Source organism: Humulus lupulus, chromosome 9, assembly GCF_963169125.1.
Source record: "Humulus lupulus chromosome 9, drHumLupu1.1, whole genome shotgun sequence".
Classification (NCBI taxonomy): Eukaryota; Viridiplantae; Streptophyta; class Magnoliopsida; order Rosales; family Cannabaceae; genus Humulus; species Humulus lupulus.
Window position 1 is genome coordinate 99835069 of NC_084801.1, and position 20964 is coordinate 99856032.

Genomic DNA, 20964 nt, shown 5'->3' on the forward strand with positions numbered 1-20964 from the left:
AGTTCCAGTGTTCGTACTCCCCAACAAAATGAGATTGCTGAAAGGAAAAATCGACATCTATTAGAAGTTGCTAGGGCTCTCATGTTTACTACTTCTGTTCCTAAGATTTTTTGGGGAGAAGCTATTTTGACAGCAGCCTATTTAATCAATAGAATGTCTTCTCGTGTCTTGCACTATCAAACTCCAATATCTTCTCTTCTTAAGATTTATCCTCAGACTCACCTACTCTCAGATATTCCACTAAAAACGTTTGGTTGTACCGCCTATGTTCTTGTTTTAGGACATACTCATACCAAACTTGATCCTCGTTCTCAAAAGTGTATTTTCCTTGGGTATTCTTCCACCAAAAAGGGCTACAAATGTTACAAATCTCTCACTCGTCGCCTTAGTGTCTCATTAGATGTCACATTCAATGAAGAGCAACCTTTTTATCCCAACACTTCGCTTCAGGGAGGGATTGTTAAGAATACTCACTGTTGGGATACCTGTTTACCAATGATAGGACCTGAATTCAGTCCACCCATTGAATCTAATCTACCAAATGAGTCTAGTCCGCCAATTGAGTCTAACTCTGTGCGAAATTCTGAACAAAACACTTTTGAAATGAAAAAGACAGACCAAATAAATTCAGAAAAAGAGTTGTTGGTTTATACTAGACGAAGGGGCAAACATCAAGTAATACCGCCTGCTACGGATCTCGTCTCCCATGAGTCTGAACCAGTGAAAAATCCCAATGTAAGTGATCCTTTGAGTCCAATTTCATTTGATTCTAATCCTAGTTTGAGTGTGATAGAATCAGATTTGCCCATTTCAAAAAGGAAGGGAGTGAGAAATTGTACTTTACATCCTATATCTAAGTATGTGTGCTACAACAGACTCACACCAAAATTCAGAGCCTTTGCTGCCAAAATTGAGGAGACAATTATTCCAAAGAATATTGATGAAGCCTTGTCCATTCCTGAGTGGAAGAAAGCGGTTGAAGAAGAAATAGGGGCGTTGGAAAAAAATGGTACCTGGAAAATAGTTGCTGAGCCAAAAGACAAACATGTTGTAGGATGCAAGTGAGTATTCATAGTGAAATACAAAGCTGATGGTACTATAGAAAGATACAAGGCGAGACTGGTTGCAAAGGGGTTCACTCAAACTTATGGGGTAGACTACACAGAGACATTTGTACCAGTGGCAAAACTAAACACATTAAGAATTCTCCTATCAATAGCTGCTAATCTTGATTGGCCATTGCAGCAATTTGATATTAAGAACGCCTTTCTAAACAGAAATTTAGAGGAAGAGGTCTATATGAAGATTCCTCCTGGTCTCGAAGGAAAATATGGAAAAGAAACAGCATGTCACTTAAAGAAATCTCTCTATGGCTTGAAACAATCACCACGAGCATGGTTTGAGAGTTTCAATCAAGTGATCAAGAAACATTGGTACAAACAAGGTCAGTCAGATCATACTCTATTCTTCAAACACTCACAAGATGGTAAGATTGTAATTCTTATTATCTATGTTGATGATATGATTCTAACTGGAAATGACCTTAATGGAATGGAGGAGCTTAAAAGACTACTAGCCCAAGAATTTGAGGTAAAAGATCTTGGTCAGATGAGATACTTTCTGGGTATGGAGTTTGCAAGAACCAAGCAGGGGATTTCAGTCTCTCAACATAAGTATGTTATTGATCTACTCAAAGAGACTGGTATGCTCGGACGTAAAGTAGCAGCAACCCCAGTGGAACCCAAAGGGAAGTACAAGAAGAAGGAAAAGGAGAAACATGTAGACAAAGGGATGTATCAACGGCTAGTGGGAAAATTGATCCATTTATCTCACACCAGACCTGACATTGCCTTTGCAGTTAGCTTGGTCAGTCAGTATATGCACAACCCTTTTGAAGAACACTTGGAGGCAGTTTACAGGATATTACGGTATCTAAAGAAGACACCTGGAAAAGGTCTGTTGTTCAGAAAAAATAGAGAAAGAGGCATAGAAGCTTTCACTGATGCAGACTGGGTAGGTTCAATTGAGGACAAAAAATCAACATCTGGATATTGTACCAAGGTATGGGGAAACCTTGTTACTTGGAGAAGCAAGAAACAACCTCTTGTTGCAAGAAGCAGTGCTGAAGTTGAGCTTAGAGCTCTTGCTCAAGGAGTATGTGAATTGATCTGGATCAAACGAGTTCTTGAAGAACTACAACTTCAAAGAGAGAATCTTTTGAGACTATACATAGACAATAAATCAGCTATTAATATTGCACACAATCCGGTTCATCATGATAGAACCAAACATGTGGAGGTGGACCGTCATTTCATAAAAGAAAAAATTGAAGAAAAAGAACTGTCGTTTATGTGCCAAGCAGACAACAAGCTGTTGATTTGCTAACAAAAGGATTATCAAAAGGAAGCTTTGATGAGCAAGTGTGCAAGCTGGGCATGTGGGACTTGTATGCACCAGCTTGAGGGAGGGTGTAGAAATAATTTGAATTATTACTTAGTTTTTTACAGCTAAGGTGTAATTAATGTAAATTAGTTTATACCTAGAATATTCCTTTGTACTCAGCCTATTTAAAGGCTATTCCTTTAGAAGTAAAAATAAAAATCAAGAGTATATTTTTCCATAACAATCTGACTTGGGGGCGAGCTTATCTTCAGTTGAAAAGCTGGAAACTGGAAATTGGTCATTGATGGTGGAGAAGTCTTCCCAAGTGGCCTCAGATGCTGGAAAAGATTTCCATTTGATCAGCACTTCTGAATCTGCCATGTTTCCTTGTGAATTGTAACGCTGTTGCAACACAGCCTTCGGCTCAACTCGAAGCTCCAAATCCGCTGTAAGTTGGGGAGGAATCGTAGGAGAGGAATGAGCATCTCCTACTGCTCGACGAAGCTGAGACACATGGAAAACTGGGTGAATAGTGGCCTGGTCCGGTAGCTCGAGCTTATATGCTACATTACCAATCCTTTGGATGATGGTGTAAGGGCCATAGTACTTGGCCGAGAGCTTCTCATTGGACTATTTGGCAAGAGAACGTTGTCGATAAGGTTGAATCTTCAAGAAAACTCAATCATTGACCTCAAACTTTTCAGAGCGCCTTTTCAAATCTGCTTGGACCTTCATTCAGTGCTGTGCCTGTAGTAGATGCATCCTAAGATCATCTAGCATTTCATCTCGGGATTCCAGCAATTCTTCAACAGAGGAAACAATTGCTGTTCCTTTTTTATAAGGAATGACCGCTGGTGGATCTCGTTCATACAATGCCTTAAAAGGTGTAGATTTGAGCGAGGTGTGGTATGACGTGTTGTACCAAAATTCTGCCCAAGTGAGCCATTTGGACCATTTCCTTGATTGTTCATATGTGAAGCAACGAAGGTATGTCTCTAGGCATCTATTGAGGACCTCTGATTGTGCATCCGTTTGTGGATGGTAGGTTGTGCTTCGTTTGAGTCGGGTACCTTGAAGCTTGAATAAATGACTCCAGCAATTGCTCACAAAAATTCGGTCTCGATCAGTAATGATTGATTGTGGGAAACCATGTAGTTGCATGATGTCTTTCATAAAATTCTTAGCCACTGTTGCTGCTGTAAAGGTGTGTTTTAGCTTAAAAAAATGCCCATACTTGGTCAGCCTATCTACCAAAACCAAAATGGTATCCCATCCCTTAGATTTGGGAAGGCCTTCTATGAAATCAATTTCATCCCATACTTGTGCTGGAAGAGGAATGGGCTGTAGTAAGGAGTGCATCTCCTGAAAAGGAGATGAAGGCTGCTTCTATTTTCTCCCCTTTATCATAGTTATGGCACGCAAAGTATCACTCAGCCTGCATAATCCACCCATCCGGGTTCTCTCTATCAAAAGTGGGCATCGTCAACTTTTTCAGTTGTTGCTCGTGATGGTAAGGGCTCTGAAATGGGTTCTCTCCGCTGAAGTCTCCCCGATGTATTTGCTTCCCTTGAAGTCGTTTGCTGCAGCCACCAGTGTTTCCTTGCCATTATTAGCTGTCATCATTGGTTCTGGGTCGACCAGGTTCTTTGCTATGTTTTCTTGAGGTTGTTGCTGCTTTCTTGATTTCTCTTGGGCTTCAAGAAAGAGCTGTAGTTCTTGTTGGAACTGTTGTTGCAACTGCCGCCCCATTTCTTGGATAGAGTCTTTCACAGCCGTGACTTCTGCCTTCAAGGCTTCCATTTCTTCTTCCATGAAAGCCGATGATTCTCCTTTCTCCTCAGCTTCTCTGATCTTCTTTGGCCCCATGTCTGCAGCTCACCACACCAAATTGATAAACTTTTTCTTAGTTAGAATCTTCCTATCTCAACACACACAAATCACTGAAATCCCTCACAGAATTTTATTGATGAAGAAGCATAAAGTTACATTCACAAGCATTCGAGAGGCGTGTTCTCTCCTATTCCCATCATTCTAGAGGATTGGGGCTCTCCTAATAACTGAGACTTCTCTCTAGACTTTTTCCTATCCCCTCACTAAATGACCTCCCACTAATATATATAGCCTATGGTATATAACAATTTCTGCCACATCAGCTACTCAAAATAATACACATCAACCTATTTACCAATTGAAAATAAAACTATACAAGCAATTAAATGCCTTAATACAATACTAGTCATGCCTTCTTGGCTTTCTTTCTTTGGTACACAAATCTGACCTGGGGCTTATCAATGAGCACCTGATCATTAATAGAATTCTGGTGCATCTCATTCCGGATGACTCATCAGCTGTCTCAGCGTCCCTGCACTCCTAGTAGACTGTATACTATATCCCCCATTTTTTGTTGAAAAGAAATATGGGTGTCTTCTTGTCTTAGTGACTTGTGAGATTTTATTATTATTATTGTAAACTTAATCTGTTAGAGTTTCTTGATTTCTGTAGAAGTACATGTACTGTCTCTCAAGTAAATATTGGCTGAACATTTTATTTTTCCTATATTTTATCATATACTTGGTCACTTATAAGTAACCCTTTCAAATTTGGTTCATATAGACCTGATGCAAGAGTCATAGGACTCATTAAACATATGGGAGCAAAATCACATGCAATGCAAAAGCGGGTTTTATGTATGAATAAGGTTGACTTAGCTGAGAAAAAGAAAGACTTATTGAAAGTTGCTGAGCAGTTCAAGGATCTCCCTGGTTTTGAGAGGTGGGATTTTCTTTCTTGTAGAAAATTATATTTAAGACTCCTCTCTGGTTTGCTCTAAAATACCCATAGTGCTTACTATGACTTCTACTTTTTTAAATGCTCATTTTATCTTGCAGGCATTTCATGATATCGGGGCTCAAAGGTTCAGGAGTTAAGGATCTTAGTCAATATTTGATGGAACAGGCATGTTACTTTCAATTATTTCATGATTTTGTTGCAGAAATTATAAAACAAACTTACACACATGCATGCGTGCATGCACGTATCTATTTTTATTTTATACAATGAAGATTTGAACCCCTCCCTCCTCCCACACATACTCACACACCCAACCGTTTGAGCTAGCCCCAAGTAGCCATGCATGTATCTATTAGACACCCATAAAAGGAGGAATCGAGGAAATTAATAGGGTTTATGGGTAGTTGTAGTTAAGTTTAGTGGGTGAGTTGATGTAGTTGTTTGGAAGTGTTTAATTGAAGGTATATATAATGACATTATATCTAGCCATTGGATGATAATCTAAGGTTAGTTTGTTTATTTAGATGTACAAAAAAAATTAATATAATCTATAATTAGAATTCAACTTTTTATTATAGTAATCAATTCAAAATTATTAATTATTCATTCACTTTTCCTTTTTTAGTGTTTCTCTCTTTCGAGAAGTCAAAAATTTAAAATTATAAAAAAGACTACCTTATAATTTTTTAACAAATAAAAATATGTAAAAAATATTTTATTTAATTTATCATTTTATTTTTTAAATTCTAGTTTCTTTATTAAAAAAATAAATTAAATTCTTATTTATATACAAATAATTTATATTTAATCTATTCAAAATAGTATTTACTTTCCATATAGAAAAAAAAAATTTGTGAAAAACTTACCATAAAATGTAGTAACTATAGATAATGATTATTTTTAATCATTACCGAATAATTTTTCTTATATATGGCTATTAACAAAATTGAGGGGGCATTCGGGTATTTAGTCATTCGGTCCTTGTGGATTTGGATTGGGGAAAGTGGAAGGTCTCTACCTTAAAAAATTGTATCTGATTTTTACCTATTCATTACCAAAACTCATTCAACTCCTATCACTTTCTCTTTCATTTCTTCTATTTTTCTCTCTTGTTTTTCTAAGTTTCTGCACTTCTATCCCAACACGAGTTAAGGTCCTACCATTGGCACCGGAGCCTTTCTTTCCTTGAGAATGGTCATCACTAGATTCGACCAAAATGTCTCTGTGCTGGCTGCAAGAATTGATGCACTGCAGTAAGATTTGGAACGTCTCAACATCTCTTTGGCTCAAGAGTGCGCGCATGAATCAGATTCCAGTGCTGCAAGAATTGGTGGCAAAAATTCTGCAACAATTTGATTCTCTTCCAGAACTTAAAGCCAGCGTTCAGGCACTCATCGTGCACATGGAACTTCAACACCCATCAGTTCTGGGATTGTCTCCTACACCACCTCAGGCCATCCACAAAATCTTCTTCGCTAATGTTACTTCTTCAAGTATTGACCGAGGGAAAGCTAAATTTGAGGGACCACTGTCACTACTAGCTGATTCACCAATCTAACAGTCAAAGGGACCTCCTTAATAAACCCACAGGATCTGTCCCATCTACACACAGCCTTCCCCACACCAGCATCTTCCCTTTGAATTCGTAATCCTAGCCTAGATGACCTGCAATAGAGTCCTATCAAAATTTCACAACAATATTTTAAATCTACTAGGAATCTAATTAATTCTAAGAGTTCAAATCAAATCAAACAATAACTTTAATTACTCAAAATTAGATAGATATTGGTAAATATTATGTCCTAGTTTTATTTATCCAAAAATAAAGCTTGGTAAATAAATATCCTAATATCTAATATTATATAAGCATCTTGGTAATTACCTAAACTAGTCTAGTGATCTCCATCATGCAGTCTTGCAGATTATTTATTTTCTTTAGGAATGAGTCAAAGGATAATTTAGCTAGCCTTTTGAAGGTCTTCACATTTATTCAGGCCTTGAGATGACTATGAAGGAAAAATAAAACTATAATGGGAATTAATTTTGAGCATGGTTTTAGTGCAGGGTCTAGCTAAACGGTTGGGTTTTGTGAAGTTGGTGAGTGGCTGTTAGAGTACATGGTTGTCCCCAATTGGGTGGACACTATCCTGTGAGGACGGTTTTCCATACGTTAGAAAATATCAAAAAGTCTTGATGAGTTAAAAGTTTTACTTTTATCAAGGGGGTGAGATTGGCATGCATTCAGCCATTTTTGTCTAGTATTCCACTTTACTTTATTTCTACATTCAGTTTGCCAGGAAGCTTGCAATTTTCATAGGAAAGCTTATGAAGGGCATTTTATGGGCTGGGAAAATTAATATTTTTGATCATTTGGTAGGTTGGGACATGGTAATTACTAATTAGGGCACGGAGGGGTGGGTCCGAGGTGGGGAATTTTAAACACTAGAATTGTGTGTTTACCAGGTGTGACTAGATCAAAATCCCAATAAATTAGACTCTAGTAATTGCTCAATTCAATTTTCATTTGATTCTGATGATATCAGCTGAATTATTAAGCAATAGCTTTTTTAAAAAAAATATAAAATTTGAATGATAGAGACAAGTCTAATTTAAGTTGTTGGATGTCCTTGAAATGTTTTCTTCCAAATTCTCCATAACAGATAATTGGGCAATGGGTTTCTGATTTTACGGGTGGTTTTTCTTGTAAATTTTATTTGAATTCTCTTACTGAAATGGGAGTTTCCAGTCTTGAGGTATTTAATTTCATCTGGAAACCTCGTTTCTGTTCAGAATAAAGATTTTTTATTGATTTGTGTAGAAAGATTAGTACTTGTGAAATTGTAAAGACATCAGATTTTTCCTCCTGGTGATCTGGTGTTAAGCAAATTTGCCAAACTATTGATCATTTACAGGAGCATAACTTATAGTTTCAATTTTCTTTCCAATATAATTATGGAGTTGGAGTTTTATGCGTTTCAACTTTCTTTGCTTGAAGATGCTTCCTTCTTGTCATTCATTCTATATTTTGTCGTCATGTTGAAGTGTTCACCTAAATCTAACTCCAGTTGTTTTTCTAGGCAGTAAAAAGACCTTGGGATGAAGATCCATTCGTAATGAGTGAGGAAATTATGAAGAACATTTCATTGGAAGTAGTCCGCGAGAGATTATTGGATCACATACATCAGGTGAGTTCAGAGTCTATCATGTTTCCTGTTCCTGGTTGTCATTTTTTCTGCCTAAATTATTTCATAATGTGTTTTTAGTAATAAGAATGCAATCTATTCATTTCAGGAAATTCCTTATGGTATTGAACATCGTTTAATGGACTGGAAGGAGTTGCGAAATGGCTCTCTTAGGATTGAACAGCATTTAATCACAAACAAGTTAAGCCAGCGCAAAATTCTTGTGGGGAAGAATGGCTCTAAAATAGGGTAAACATATTGAGATCTTTTTGTCATCAAGATTTTGTTTCTTATCAAATAAACAAAAAAAAAAAAAAACAAGATTTTCTGTTATTCGGTTTGGAACTTGTTTGCTTATTCTGACTATAGTTTTCATTCTGGTCAACACAACGTATGGTTTCCTGATATGTATGCATTTTGTAAATGTCTCTGCATGCACATCTGTTTGTTACAATTTAATTAAAGGTCATTTAGTTTTCCTATAAAGTACGGTCTTATGGACCATGTTTTAAACACCATTCAGTCCTTGGACCATGTTCAATGTCTGGTTATTATGTTTTGTATTTTGATATAATATGTTGGGCATATCTGACCCACCTACGTCTCTTTCAGAGTTGGTCTCGTTTATATTTTGAAAAAGGTATCGCAGAGAGATCCAAGTATAAGAGCAGGCTTCTTGAACCTGTACCCGTTTCATCTGCTGTCTCCTGCACGTTTCCAGGACTGGAACTGCCCAATATCATTTTCTCTGGCTTGTTTTGTTATTTTATTTGGTTTTCTTAGCATATATTTGTTTTGCAACTTTCTTTGTCCATCAAAAAGGAACTTTTGACATAGAGAAAATTCTAAACAACCTCACTGCTGAATCAAAACAGAATTGCAACAGGCATTGTGTGTCATCTTATTTGGAATGTGTTTTATCTGTAACAGGAGAATTGGCATTGAAGCTAATGAAGAGCTAAGATCCATCTTCAAAAGGGAAGTGCACCTCATTCTCCAGGTTAGACTTAAATGAAGAGTTTCACAAGATGACGAAATGTCACATTGTATGGAAGTGTAAATACAAAGGCGTCTCATGTGTACCTATACCGTACGCTTTCTCAATATTCAACTTTGAGAAAGACCATCTTAACTGAGCTTTGTGGAGACATGATATAGATTATGGGGTGGGCAACACTACTTTATGGGAAGAGCACTCATCTTGGTCTGTGGCAAATGGTTGCGTTCTTTCGCCATTTCAAAATTTTGAAAATCGTGTCCTTTCATGCGATTGTGTTTCCTACCAAAAATTTGAATGTGTATTTTTTTATTTATTTTTTAATTTATTCTTCTATGTATGAATACAATAATTAGCTGATTTTTTGGGCATTTAATAATTGCTTTTGGGGGAATTTATGTAGGATAGCTGATTTTCTGAAAGCTATTTGAAAGGAAAAATTATAGAATATGTTGTGTTTTAGAAACATATGCACATGCACAGCAATTAAACTTCTACTATCTTTAATGGCTACATTGTTGGAGATCGACGTCTTTGATATCGTGGACAATGAAACCATATGGGTTGCTTTTTAGCTTAAGGTATTGGAAAACCAACCATCGAACAAGCATTTAATGAAACGTGGGCAAACTAATCAATGTTTTTTTTTTCATTGGATCCTTTTTTTTATACCTTATATACTTGCATGTAAGTTACAGAACTAGGTCTTCATGACTAGAAGGAAAAAAATTAATGACTACCTCTATTAGAAACTGATAAGCCTCCCATTAAGTACACATGTAAGGAAGAATAAGAGAGAGAAGAGTTTGAGCTGGCATTTTGTTAGTAGCTTAGGTGGCTAACTGTTATGAGTTGGCTGAAGGTATAAATAGATAGTTGGTTAGTTAGTTTGGGGGGTTGTTGATAGTTTTGTAAGGGTTGGGAACATAAAGATTGCACCTCGCAATCTGAGTGCATTGATTGTACAGTTCTTGATTGAAAGTAATAAACAGTGAGTTCTTGACTAAGACCTACTTAGTTCCATCAAATTGGTATCAGAGTGGTATCTGTTCTTGAGAATGGTGCAGACAAGGAGTAATACTAGTATGATGGAGGTGGAGCCAGTTCGTGGAGGAGCGGTGCAGCCAGAGAAGGAAGTGGACATTATCGATCTACGACGACAAATGGAAATCTTGCAAGCTTCTCAACGGGATTTGATCACTCGTATGGATTGTTTATTTAAGTGGGCGGAGCAAGTCAAGACCGGCCGAGAAAGATCGCTAGTATTGGAAGGTCGAGCGACATCATTGGAACAGAGTCTGGAGGCGAGACCGACGGCGGAGGAGGTCAGGGCTCAGGCGGGATTTGCAGGGATGAATCCAGGGGTAATGTAGAGTGTTCGAAAGTTAGAAATGTCGATCTATAATGGCGAGGAAGTGGAACAGTGACTGTTTAGGGCAGAACAGTATTTCCAAGTCAACAGATTGGCAGACACTAAACGTATCGACATGACAGTAGTTTGTTTTGAAGGGATTGCATTGTTGTTGTTTCATTGGCATTCGAGCCGTGTTTCGATTCACACTTGGGTGGGTTTGCAGATGTGCCTACGGAAGCGATTCAGGCCGTTGAAAGATGGGTCTATGGTACAACGACTGTTAGCATTAAAGCAACACGAAACAGTGGCGGAGTATCATAATCATTTCTAAATCATGGCGGCTCTGTTATTTGAACTGTTGGAAGATGTTCTAGGGGGAGCTTTTCTAAATGGATTACAAGATGAAATTCTTGGAGAATTGAAGCTATTGAGTCCTTCGGGCTTAATGGCCATTGTGGATATGGCACAGTAGATCGAAGAAAGGAACGCGTTGATATCTCGCAATTCAGGGGGTGTTGGGCAGAAACCCTCGGCCAGCTGGAGCAGCTCCAAGAATGTAGTTCTTGGTAGTCAGATTGAGCCAAAGCTCGAGGGTAAAGGAGACGTGAAGGCATGGAATGCAATAGAGAAAGAGAAGAGTACAACGACGAAGATTCCTGTAACACACAAAGGGAATACTCGATTTAAGAGGTTATCGCCAGCGGAAGAACACAAGAAGCGTGCCAAGGGTTTATGCTTTAGGTGTGATGAGAAATACACTCCGAGGCATAGATGTAAGAATAAGGAACTCAATATTCTTATGGTGTATGAGGAGTAGGAAGTAAAGGAGAATTCCGAGAAGAAAGAAGAGACAATCGATGTGTCGGCTCTGTGTTTAGACACCTTTGAAGTATCATTAAATTCACTGGTTGGATTGACAAGCTTGGAAACAATGAAGGTAAAGGGACAAATAGGGCAGCAAGAAGTTGTGGTGTTGGTTGACAGTGGGGCAACCCATAATTTCATTGTCGAAAGTGTGGTGGAGAAGCTGGGATTACAGGTGACTGATACTTCACCATATTGTGTGAAAGTGGGAATAAAGATGACTGTTCGTAGGCAAGGGGTATGTAATGCAGTTACTCTGTTGATACATGATGTGTGTATTACAAAAAATTTGTTCTTATGGACCTAGGAAGTGCTGATGTGTTATTGGGTATTGATTGGTTAGAAACATTGGGAGATATACAATTCAATTGGAGGACTTGGAGGATTAAATTTTGAGTGGGAGGAAAAAGGTGGTATTCAAGGGGGATCCATCTCTACAAGACATTGGTTTCTTTAAAATCAAGGTCAAAAGTTGGAAGAAAGATGATCAAGGCTTTCTGCTGAAATGGGATAATCGACAATGGGAGGCAAAGTGTTTAGCTGTCGCTTTAGAGGAAATGGAGGAGTTATCTGAGACTGCTCATGGAGATTTTGATGGGGTTATGAAGATGTTTGGGTCGGTGTTTGAGATGCCTAAAGGCCTTCCATCGGAAAGGGGGCATGAACATGCCATAATGTTGAAAGAGGGGTCACAACCAGTGAGTATTAGGTCTCACTTTCAGAAGACAGAGATTGAGAAGTTGGTAGCGGAGATGCTGAAGCGGGAATTATTCGGCCTAGTACTAGCCCTTTTTCGAGCCTGATATTGTTGGTAAAGAAAAAGGATGGCAGCTGGTGCTTTTGTATCGATTATAGGGCTTTTAATCAGGCAACAGTGGTGGATAAGTTTCCAATTCCAATTATTGATGAGCTTTTAGATGAGTTGCATGGTGCTTGTGTTTTTTCAAAACTGGATTTGAATTCTGGTTATCATCAGATTCGAGTGGTGCTTGCAAGATGTCCACAAAACAACTTTTAGAACTCATGGAGGTCATTCTGAATTCTTGGTTATGTCCTTTGGGTTAACCAATGCTCCAGCTACTTTTCAAGCACTTATGAACACAATTTTCAGGTCCATTTTGAGGAAGTTTGTATTGGGTTTTTTTTTTTAATGATATTTTGGTCTATAACATGTCAAAAGAAGAACATGTAGACCATTTGGTTACAGTATTACAACTGCTGAAAGAACATGGGCTTTATACGAATAAGAAGTGTAGTTTTGGACAGACTTCAGTTGAGTATTTGGGCCATATAATCTTGCACAAGGGGGTAGCTGCTGATAAATCGAAGGTGCAAGCAATGATTGATTGGACCACACCAAAGACGGTCAAGGAGTTGAAAGGGTTTTTGGGTCTAACGGGTTACTATCGACATTTTATGCAGGGGTATGGGCGGATAGCATGGCCTTTAACACAACTATTAAAGAAAGATGGGTTCGAGTGGGGGGTAGCAGCGGATGAAGCTTTTAAGATTTTGAAGAAGGCAATGGTTTCGGTGCCGGTGTTGGCACTGCCTGATTTTACCAAGGTTTTTGTAGTGGAATCTAATGCATATGGTTATGCCTTGGGTTGTCTTGATGCAAGAGAACCATCCTATTGCATATTTTAGTCAAGTGCTGTCTCCCAATGCCAAACGTAGGTCAGTCTATGAACGTGAGTTGATGGCAGTGGTTTTAGCAATTCAAAAGTGGTGTCATTATTTTTTGGAGCGCCATTTTGTGGTAAGGATTGATCAAAGGAGTTTGAAGTTTTTATTGGAGCAGCGCCTAGTAGCTGTGGAACATCAGAAGTGGCTGACCAAGTTACTGGGTTTTGATTTTGAGATTCAATACAAGGAAGGGGCTGAGAATAAAGTGGTAGATGCATTATCTAGGAAGATGAAAAATGAAGGGCTGGAAGTATCATCTATTACTGTGACTTCATTGGTGCATTTAGAACAGATTGATAAAGAAGTAGCAGCAGATGTTAAATTGGCTCTTATTCTGTCAGCTTTGCAGGAAGGAAACTTGGGATTTCCCAATTATTCTTTGCTGAATGGTCACTTGTTGTATAAGAACATATTAGTGGTCTCAAAACAATCCTCTTTAATCCCCACTTTATTGCATGAGTTCCACGGGAGTGTCATCGGTGGTCACTCAGGGTTCTTAAGGACTTACAAGAGGATTCAGACTGAGATTTATTGGATTGAAATGAAGAGAGATATCAAGGAATTTGTGGAGGCTTGTACATTGTGTCAGCAGGCAAAGTATTCCACTTTATTACCCAAGGGATTATTACAGCCACTACCGCTGCCTATGAGGGTTTGGGACGCTATTTCCATGGATTTTATTGAGGGTTTACCCAAGTCTGAAGGGTTCAATGTGATATATGTGGTGGTAGATCGACTGAGCAAATACAATCATTTTTTGGCAATGAAACATCCTTTTTCAGCAAAATAGGTAGTTGAGATATTTCTCAAGGAGGTGGTAAGTCTTCATGGATATCCAGACAATATTATTTCGGATAGAGGGAAGGTCTTCTTGAGTTTATTTTAGACCGAATCGTTCAAGTTACAAGGTACACAACTCAAGTATAGTACCGCTTTCCATCCACAAACGGATGGACAGACGAAGGTAGTTAATCGTTGTGTGGAGACGTATCTTAGGTGTTTTTCAATGGAGAAACCGCATTGTTGGGCGAAGTGGCTGCCTTGGTGCGGGTATTGGTATAATACAACTTTTCATGTCTCGGCCAAGACTACTCCTTTTAAAATTCTTTATGGCAGAGATCCTCCGACTATTACCAGGTATGGGCGCGTCTTAACTGTTGTTTCTGATATTGATAAGCAGTTGGTGGACAGAGTCAATATGTTGGATGAGCTAAAGGATAACCTTGTGAATGCTCAGGTTCGCATGAAAAAACAAGTCGATGGGCATCACAGGGCAGTAGAGTTTGTGGTCAGAGATAAGGTGTATTTGAAGTTGAAACCTTATAGGTTGAGGTCATTGGCCGACCTAATGATAAATTGGCTCCAAGGTTCTATGGGCCATATGAGGTGATTAAGAAGATCGAGGCGGTAGCATATGAACTACAGCTGCTTGAGGGGTCTCAAATACATCCTGTATTTCATGTGTCACAGCTGAAACAGGCCATTGGTGCTAAGGAACAGGCCACAATCCTTCCTGCATTCCTGTCCGAGGCATTAGAGTTTGTGGTCCAACCTACTGAGTTGTTGGAAGTCAGACAAGTAGCTGCAGAGAAGAGTCATGAAGTGTTGATTCATTGGCAGGATCTTTCGAAGTTCGAGGCTACATGGGAATCGTTTCAAGATATGCGCCATCAGCATCCGAAATTTAACCTTGAGGACAAGGTTCAAAAATGGAGGGGAAGTATTGTTGGGCCTCCCATTAAGTACACATATTTATAATTGTGACCACATTATTATGTGGATATATTTGAGTTACCCGGCACGAGGCGATCCTAGGGAGCAAGTTAGCAGAAAAGTCATAACGGGGTAAAATACCCGACTCGGGGTGAGCTTAGGAGTATTTTGGTAATTTGGTAAATTACCGGGAATTATTGAATACAAGAATTAATTGATGAATATTTTGGGTTGATAGATTTATTTGGGATTATATGGGGTAATTTGAGAATAGCGGGAATCATGCCGAAGGACAATTTTGTCCTTAACAGTATTGAAGAGTTTAAATGAGGGCTAGGGGCGTTTCTTTATTCGCACGAAGCTCGAGGTAAGAAAACTGCACCCAGATGCGTGAGATACGGTTAGGGCTTGACCCATTTGTTAAATGTAAATACGATTAGGGCTTGGCCTAGTTGCTAACTGTAAATACAATTAGGGCTTGGCCCGGTTGTTAAATGTAAACATGATTAGGGCTCGGGCCCCTGCTATTGAACATGATTATAATTATTCCTGTGGATATTCGATTAAGTATTTTGGAATGTGTTGTCTTTGTTTATATGGTGAATATACTATATGTATGATTATTCTTGATTGGAAGCTCAACATATAAGTCGTGGTCGGCACAATGCGTGCAGAACGCAGGCTGCAATGGATAGGCCACCCTGGGAGTGTATTACACACTTGACTGGCTCGGATGCCACTTGAATAAATGGAAGTGCAATACACACTTGTGTGACCATGTGGTCGCATACTTGTACAATGTGTATGCTTGGTTTCAGTTATTACTGTTAAGCATGCTGTTATGTTCTGTTGATTATCTGAATTTGTTTAAATATGTTTTCTTACTGAGAATTGGCTCACGGGTTCTATGTGGTGCATGTAAGGGTAAGGAGAAGCTTGGCCAGCCACGAGTTGGAGAGCATTAGAGGCGGTGTGTACATATGCAGTCTGACCGTCACGACTGAGATATCACAGGGGAACTAGGGTTGGACCCTGTTTTGCCGCATAGGTCAGCTTATTTTGTAATCTCTATATTATAAACAATTTTCAAACTTTTATATTGGGATCCCATGTAAAGACTAAAGTTTTAATGGAAATGTTGATTCCTTTGACCAAAATTTTTAATACGTAGGTATAAGTTACTTAATCACATGTTTTAGTCAAAATGACTTGTTTCGCGAGTCCAACAATAATTTAAACACACGTCGCATCGACCCCTTTTTAGTAGGGCATTATGACATCATCCAGTCGAGCTAACGACGTTATGCAAAGCATTTGTGGGAGTTTTTCTTACCCTTTATTTCTTATTTTGCATTGATTTTATTTATTTATGCCTTGAGGATAATTCTTATATTAAGTGTGGGGGAAGGATAACTATCGTATTTCAATCCTAATTTTTGTTTGTTTTGTTTTTATTAGTTTTAGTAGTAAAGCATGGTTAAGTTGAAAATAATTAGTCTATGATAAGATTTTTTATTCCTTTTATTCCCTTGTATTAAATTGCTTCTATTTTTCTATTTAAATGTCATGGATCTTGTAAAAGCTTGTTTAGACGACTGCTAATTAGAGTTTTGCATTATTGTATTATCATCTTAGAATTGTTATTCACCTAATAGTTTAGGATTCTAAGTAGAGTCATAAATTGCAATTAAGGTATTGTGACGGGTATCTTGATTGTGATGAAAAATAGAACTTAGGTTAAATGAATTGCATGTTTAATGAATTTGTTTCCTTGATTAACCTGTTTCCATAGAGTGTAATACTTTACGTAGGCTAAATAGATCGTATGCTTAATGAGTTTCTTGCTTGGTAAAAATGGCTAATTAAGAATGCTTAGCTTTAATTAATTATAATAGAGAAACTAGAATAATTGAATGCTTAAGTGTTATCTGCGTAGTTAATGGTTTAATTGGGAATAAGATAATATTATTTATCTTTGTTGATAGATTAATTGTCGAAGGAAGAAAGTAGCTCTTGACTATTTCTTTAAGATCGTCCTTAGTTCTTGAATAGCTACTATTTAATCTTTATTTTATTTTATGTTTTAGTCTAGGTTATTAGCTTAATGGGTTAATGGAACCAATAACCAAAACACAAAGAACAAAGAACAAAAAGCGTTAATTTGACATTGACACCTCTATACCCCGGCTATCAATAGTGTCGGTCAACATTGTTGACCGACGCTGGATAGTGATGTGAATAGTGTATTTTGTTATAGTGTCTTCCTTGTTATTTTCTTCATTCTTTGTTCTTGGTTTTTTAGGGACCAAAATTAGACATTTCATCATTGATATCATAATATATGGGTTTGTTATTCATTTCTCTTAAATTTCAGTCAGCTACAAATGTACGCTATCATAAACAAGTAATAGAGTGATATTTGTGGATTGATATTTGTTGTCTAGTTTATAATAAACACGAGTGTACGCTATCATAAACACGTAATAAAGTGATAATAAAGTATTGTCTAACAAGGAATGTTCTATTAATCACTAAATTTACTAATTTTAGCTCTGTTTGAATGATATTATAACTAGGTTACTTTTGAGGAATAATAATAATGATAATAGAGATCTAGGTTTATGTTGGAAAATATTTTTCTTGAGTGCACAACGGACTGTGATATATTAGCCAGTTAATTAAAAATAATTATATATAAAACTATTTTATACATACGATCTTATGATTAATATATATTAATCTAAATAGAAGATTCATCTCTTAAAGCCTATCAAGTGTCATTGCTATCTTCTAGTATAATAAACGATCATCCTATCCAAGCATGCAAGACTCACACCAAAGTCTTCCAGATCGTAATCTTAGCACAATAGGACGTGTGTGGGCACATAGAGATTCAATAGGACAATTTAGAACTGTTAGGAATGGTGCCCTTTTAAGCATATGTATTGGACAATGTTTTTATGAAATAAATAAATGGTAAATACCCTTTTGGACCTTGTGTTTTGCAAAAGTTACCGATCGGACCCTGTGTTTTGTTAAATGACAATTCGGACCCTGCGTTTTGCAAAATGGAACAAATTAATACCGTGAGCTTGATTTTGGTCAAAATATTTTTCAATATGACCAAAATGCCCTCATATTTTATTAATTAGTAATTTAATAATATAAAAAAGAAATAAAATAAAATTTAAAAACAATATTTTAATTATTAAATACATTTAAATGAATTAAAATATAAATATAATTTTAATGAATTAAAATCAAAATTAAAACATAGCTAACATAATCAGATTAAATTAAAAACAAACATAACCAGATTTAATTAAAAACAAAAAAATCAAATCGTCTTTTCTTCTTCTTCTTCTTCTTCTTCTTCTTCTTCTATGCAAGTTGTTCCCTTTAACCTAGATCTGGTGAAATGCACATAACACAGCCCAGATCCGAGCTTCATATCATCTCCACAACCTCGTCGATAGTCACGGACTTGGACAACCTCGACCTTGGCATGATTGAAGCTTAAGATTTGACAGCGCCTAGCCCAGCCAAAGAGATCGAAGCTTCAAGTCTTCTCAGCCTAGCCTCGCATCAAATCATCCAACACCTAGCCCATCTCTGTCACAGACCCATTCCATCACCGTCGTCGCACACCACACATTTTCTTTTCCAGCTGAAAGAGGCTGACGACCATGAAAGAGGCCGACGAGCTAGGAACAAGTTTCAGAAGAAAGCTTTCAAGGTTCCTCCATGAATCTATTTTGTTAACTTAGAGTCAGATTTAAGGAGATGGTTTTTCTAGTTTATGGATTGTTTTGGGGCTTGAATGGGTATTGGATTTGGGATTCTTAGTTGTCTTATGGTAATCTCAAGATATCGAATTTGAGGGAGCTGCATTTTTTAGATTTGATTTGTGTGCATGAAATCCGAGTTTATTTGTTGATAGATTGTTTGTTTTATATTTTAATTTCTGGTTTTTGATTTTGATGTTCTTATTGTGAAATGTGGGTTTGAAATTTAGGTTTATTTTAATTTAAATTTTTTTACTCAATTTATTGTAAAGTTTTAATTAATTTTAGTATGTTTCAGTAATTATTTTTATTATCAAAATAATTTTTTATTTTATAATCTATTTTAAGTATATAATTAATTCATAACTTAATAAAACTAGGGGTATTTTGGTCATATTGATAAATAGTTTGACCAAAATTAGGCTCAGGGTATTAATTTGTTCCATTTTGTAAAACACAGGGTCCGGATTGTCATTTAACAAAACACAAGGTTCGATCGGTAACTTTTGCAAAACACAAGGTCCAAAATGGTATTTACCCATAAATAAATGAAATGAATTTTTGCATATAATAATTGTTTATTATTATTATTTGAATAATATTATATGAATATTAGAAAATTCTTAAATTCTTTATTGTATTGGTTCGAGAGGATCAAGATTGTAGGGAACGAATTTAAATAATTCACAATAAAACAAAGTTATTTGAAATCTTTGGATTAGATAATGTAAGTACGGTTCACTAGTATTATGAATACATGTAATCTAGATCCAAATTACTGATGTAGTAGGACGTCTTAGTGGAGGTACTTTGTAATTCTAAATCAGTTATCTAAATTTATATTTCTAAAATTTAAATATTAAATTAATTTCTCAAACTAATTTAAAATAAGATTACATAATTAATTCAAAACTAATTATTTTATTTATTTAATTAATAATTATGAAAATTACAATTAATTAAATAATAAATATATTTTCCATAATCATATCATAATTACATATTTACCTAGAAACTAATTTTCTTGAGAAATATACTCATACTTTTCTATTGCTACTCTTATACTATACAATGTTTATAGAGCCGATCCGGGGATCTACGAAGCTATAATTCTAAGCTTCAATAAATTTAAATTATTAATTAAACTGTTTAATATAATAATCTTATTTATTAATCCCAATATTATTCTACTAAAATTATGATAATGCACTCTTGAAATTATAGACTTATATTTACTGAGTACTTTATTGAGTGTCCATTGATTTAATTACTTCACGCAATTCAATCCTTCAATAACTGGTTCATAATTAGAGCTAGGATAAATTACCATTTTACATCTCTAATTACTTCTTTATCCTTAAGTACCATTAATTAAATAATGGACAGTTAATTTATAAACCTTTTATAAATTAAAGGCGTCATACTGTTCAGTTCCAAAATTAACAATTAAGGGAACCATTATTCAATATTCTTATGAAGTATGCTTGGATTCCATATCTATAAATCATGTCCCCAACCAATTACATCAATGAGCCCCCAAAACAAAAGTTGTTAGCCTGATCATTTTGATAAACCCTAACAAGTGAATCAAATGACCCAAATAACATAAATATGAGTTCATGATAACTTCAGGATTTAAATCAATGTGCATATGATCATCGAGTGATATGATTATAACTCTTTATGGTTTTGCACATCAACAGTTGATATGACAATAACTGTATTTAGCAAAGAGTTAAATGCATATCGGGTCCAGTCCTATATAATCATTATTGTTGGGGGAGAATGAGATTACACCACCAAATCTACACACAATAATGCTTGACAAAGATTAAAGAAAGATTGTGTAGCGTCCCAAAACTCCTAATAAGATTACGTACTTGGATTAGCGTGTCGGGAGGGCACGTGAGGTAATTATGTGAATTATATTATTATATAGTTGAATATGCATGATTATGTGTATAAAGGTCCGCTTTTTCTTAAAAGGGGTATTTTTGTAATTTTGACCTGTTGAGGGTATTTTTGTATTTTATGTGCTATATGCTTGAGACAACATGGTTATGTGGATATATTTGTGATATTCGACAGGAGTAGATCCTTTCGAGGAATTTTAGCGAGAAGTCACAACAAGGATAAAATACCCGGCTTGGGTCGAGCCTAGGGGTATTTTGGAAAATTTTGTGATATTTTGAGGAATTATCGGTAAATGAA

The 20964-nt window shown here is 36.5% G+C and overlaps 2 protein-coding genes across 5 annotated transcripts in view; both read left to right on the forward strand.

Annotated features, from left to right (window-relative positions):
• The window catches only part of LOC133801796 (GTP-binding protein ERG), a 32208-nt gene extending 22328 nt beyond the window's left edge, over nucleotides 1–9880 (forward strand). For 2 of the 4 annotated variants that reach the window (XR_009876983.1, XR_009876984.1), the window contains one exon: nucleotides 4996–5123. Coding sequence is in view for 2 of the 4 variants with exons in the window: in XM_062240039.1 (XP_062096023.1) it covers nucleotides 4996–5154; nucleotides 5271–5341; nucleotides 8254–8357; nucleotides 8464–8603; nucleotides 8967–9186 (694 nt within the window). In the remaining 2 variants the exon portion in view is untranslated. The other 2 variants (XM_062240040.1, XM_062240039.1) reach the window with 2 other exon arrangements.
• Nucleotides 9881–12739: 2859 nt separating this feature from the next.
• LOC133799887 (uncharacterized mitochondrial protein AtMg00860-like) lies at nucleotides 12740–13216 on the forward strand. Its single transcript, XM_062237875.1, has one exon. The coding sequence runs from the start codon at nucleotides 12740–12742 to the stop codon at nucleotides 13214–13216; it is 477 nt and encodes a 158-aa protein (XP_062093859.1).
• Nucleotides 13217–20964: the final 7748 nt, after the last annotated feature.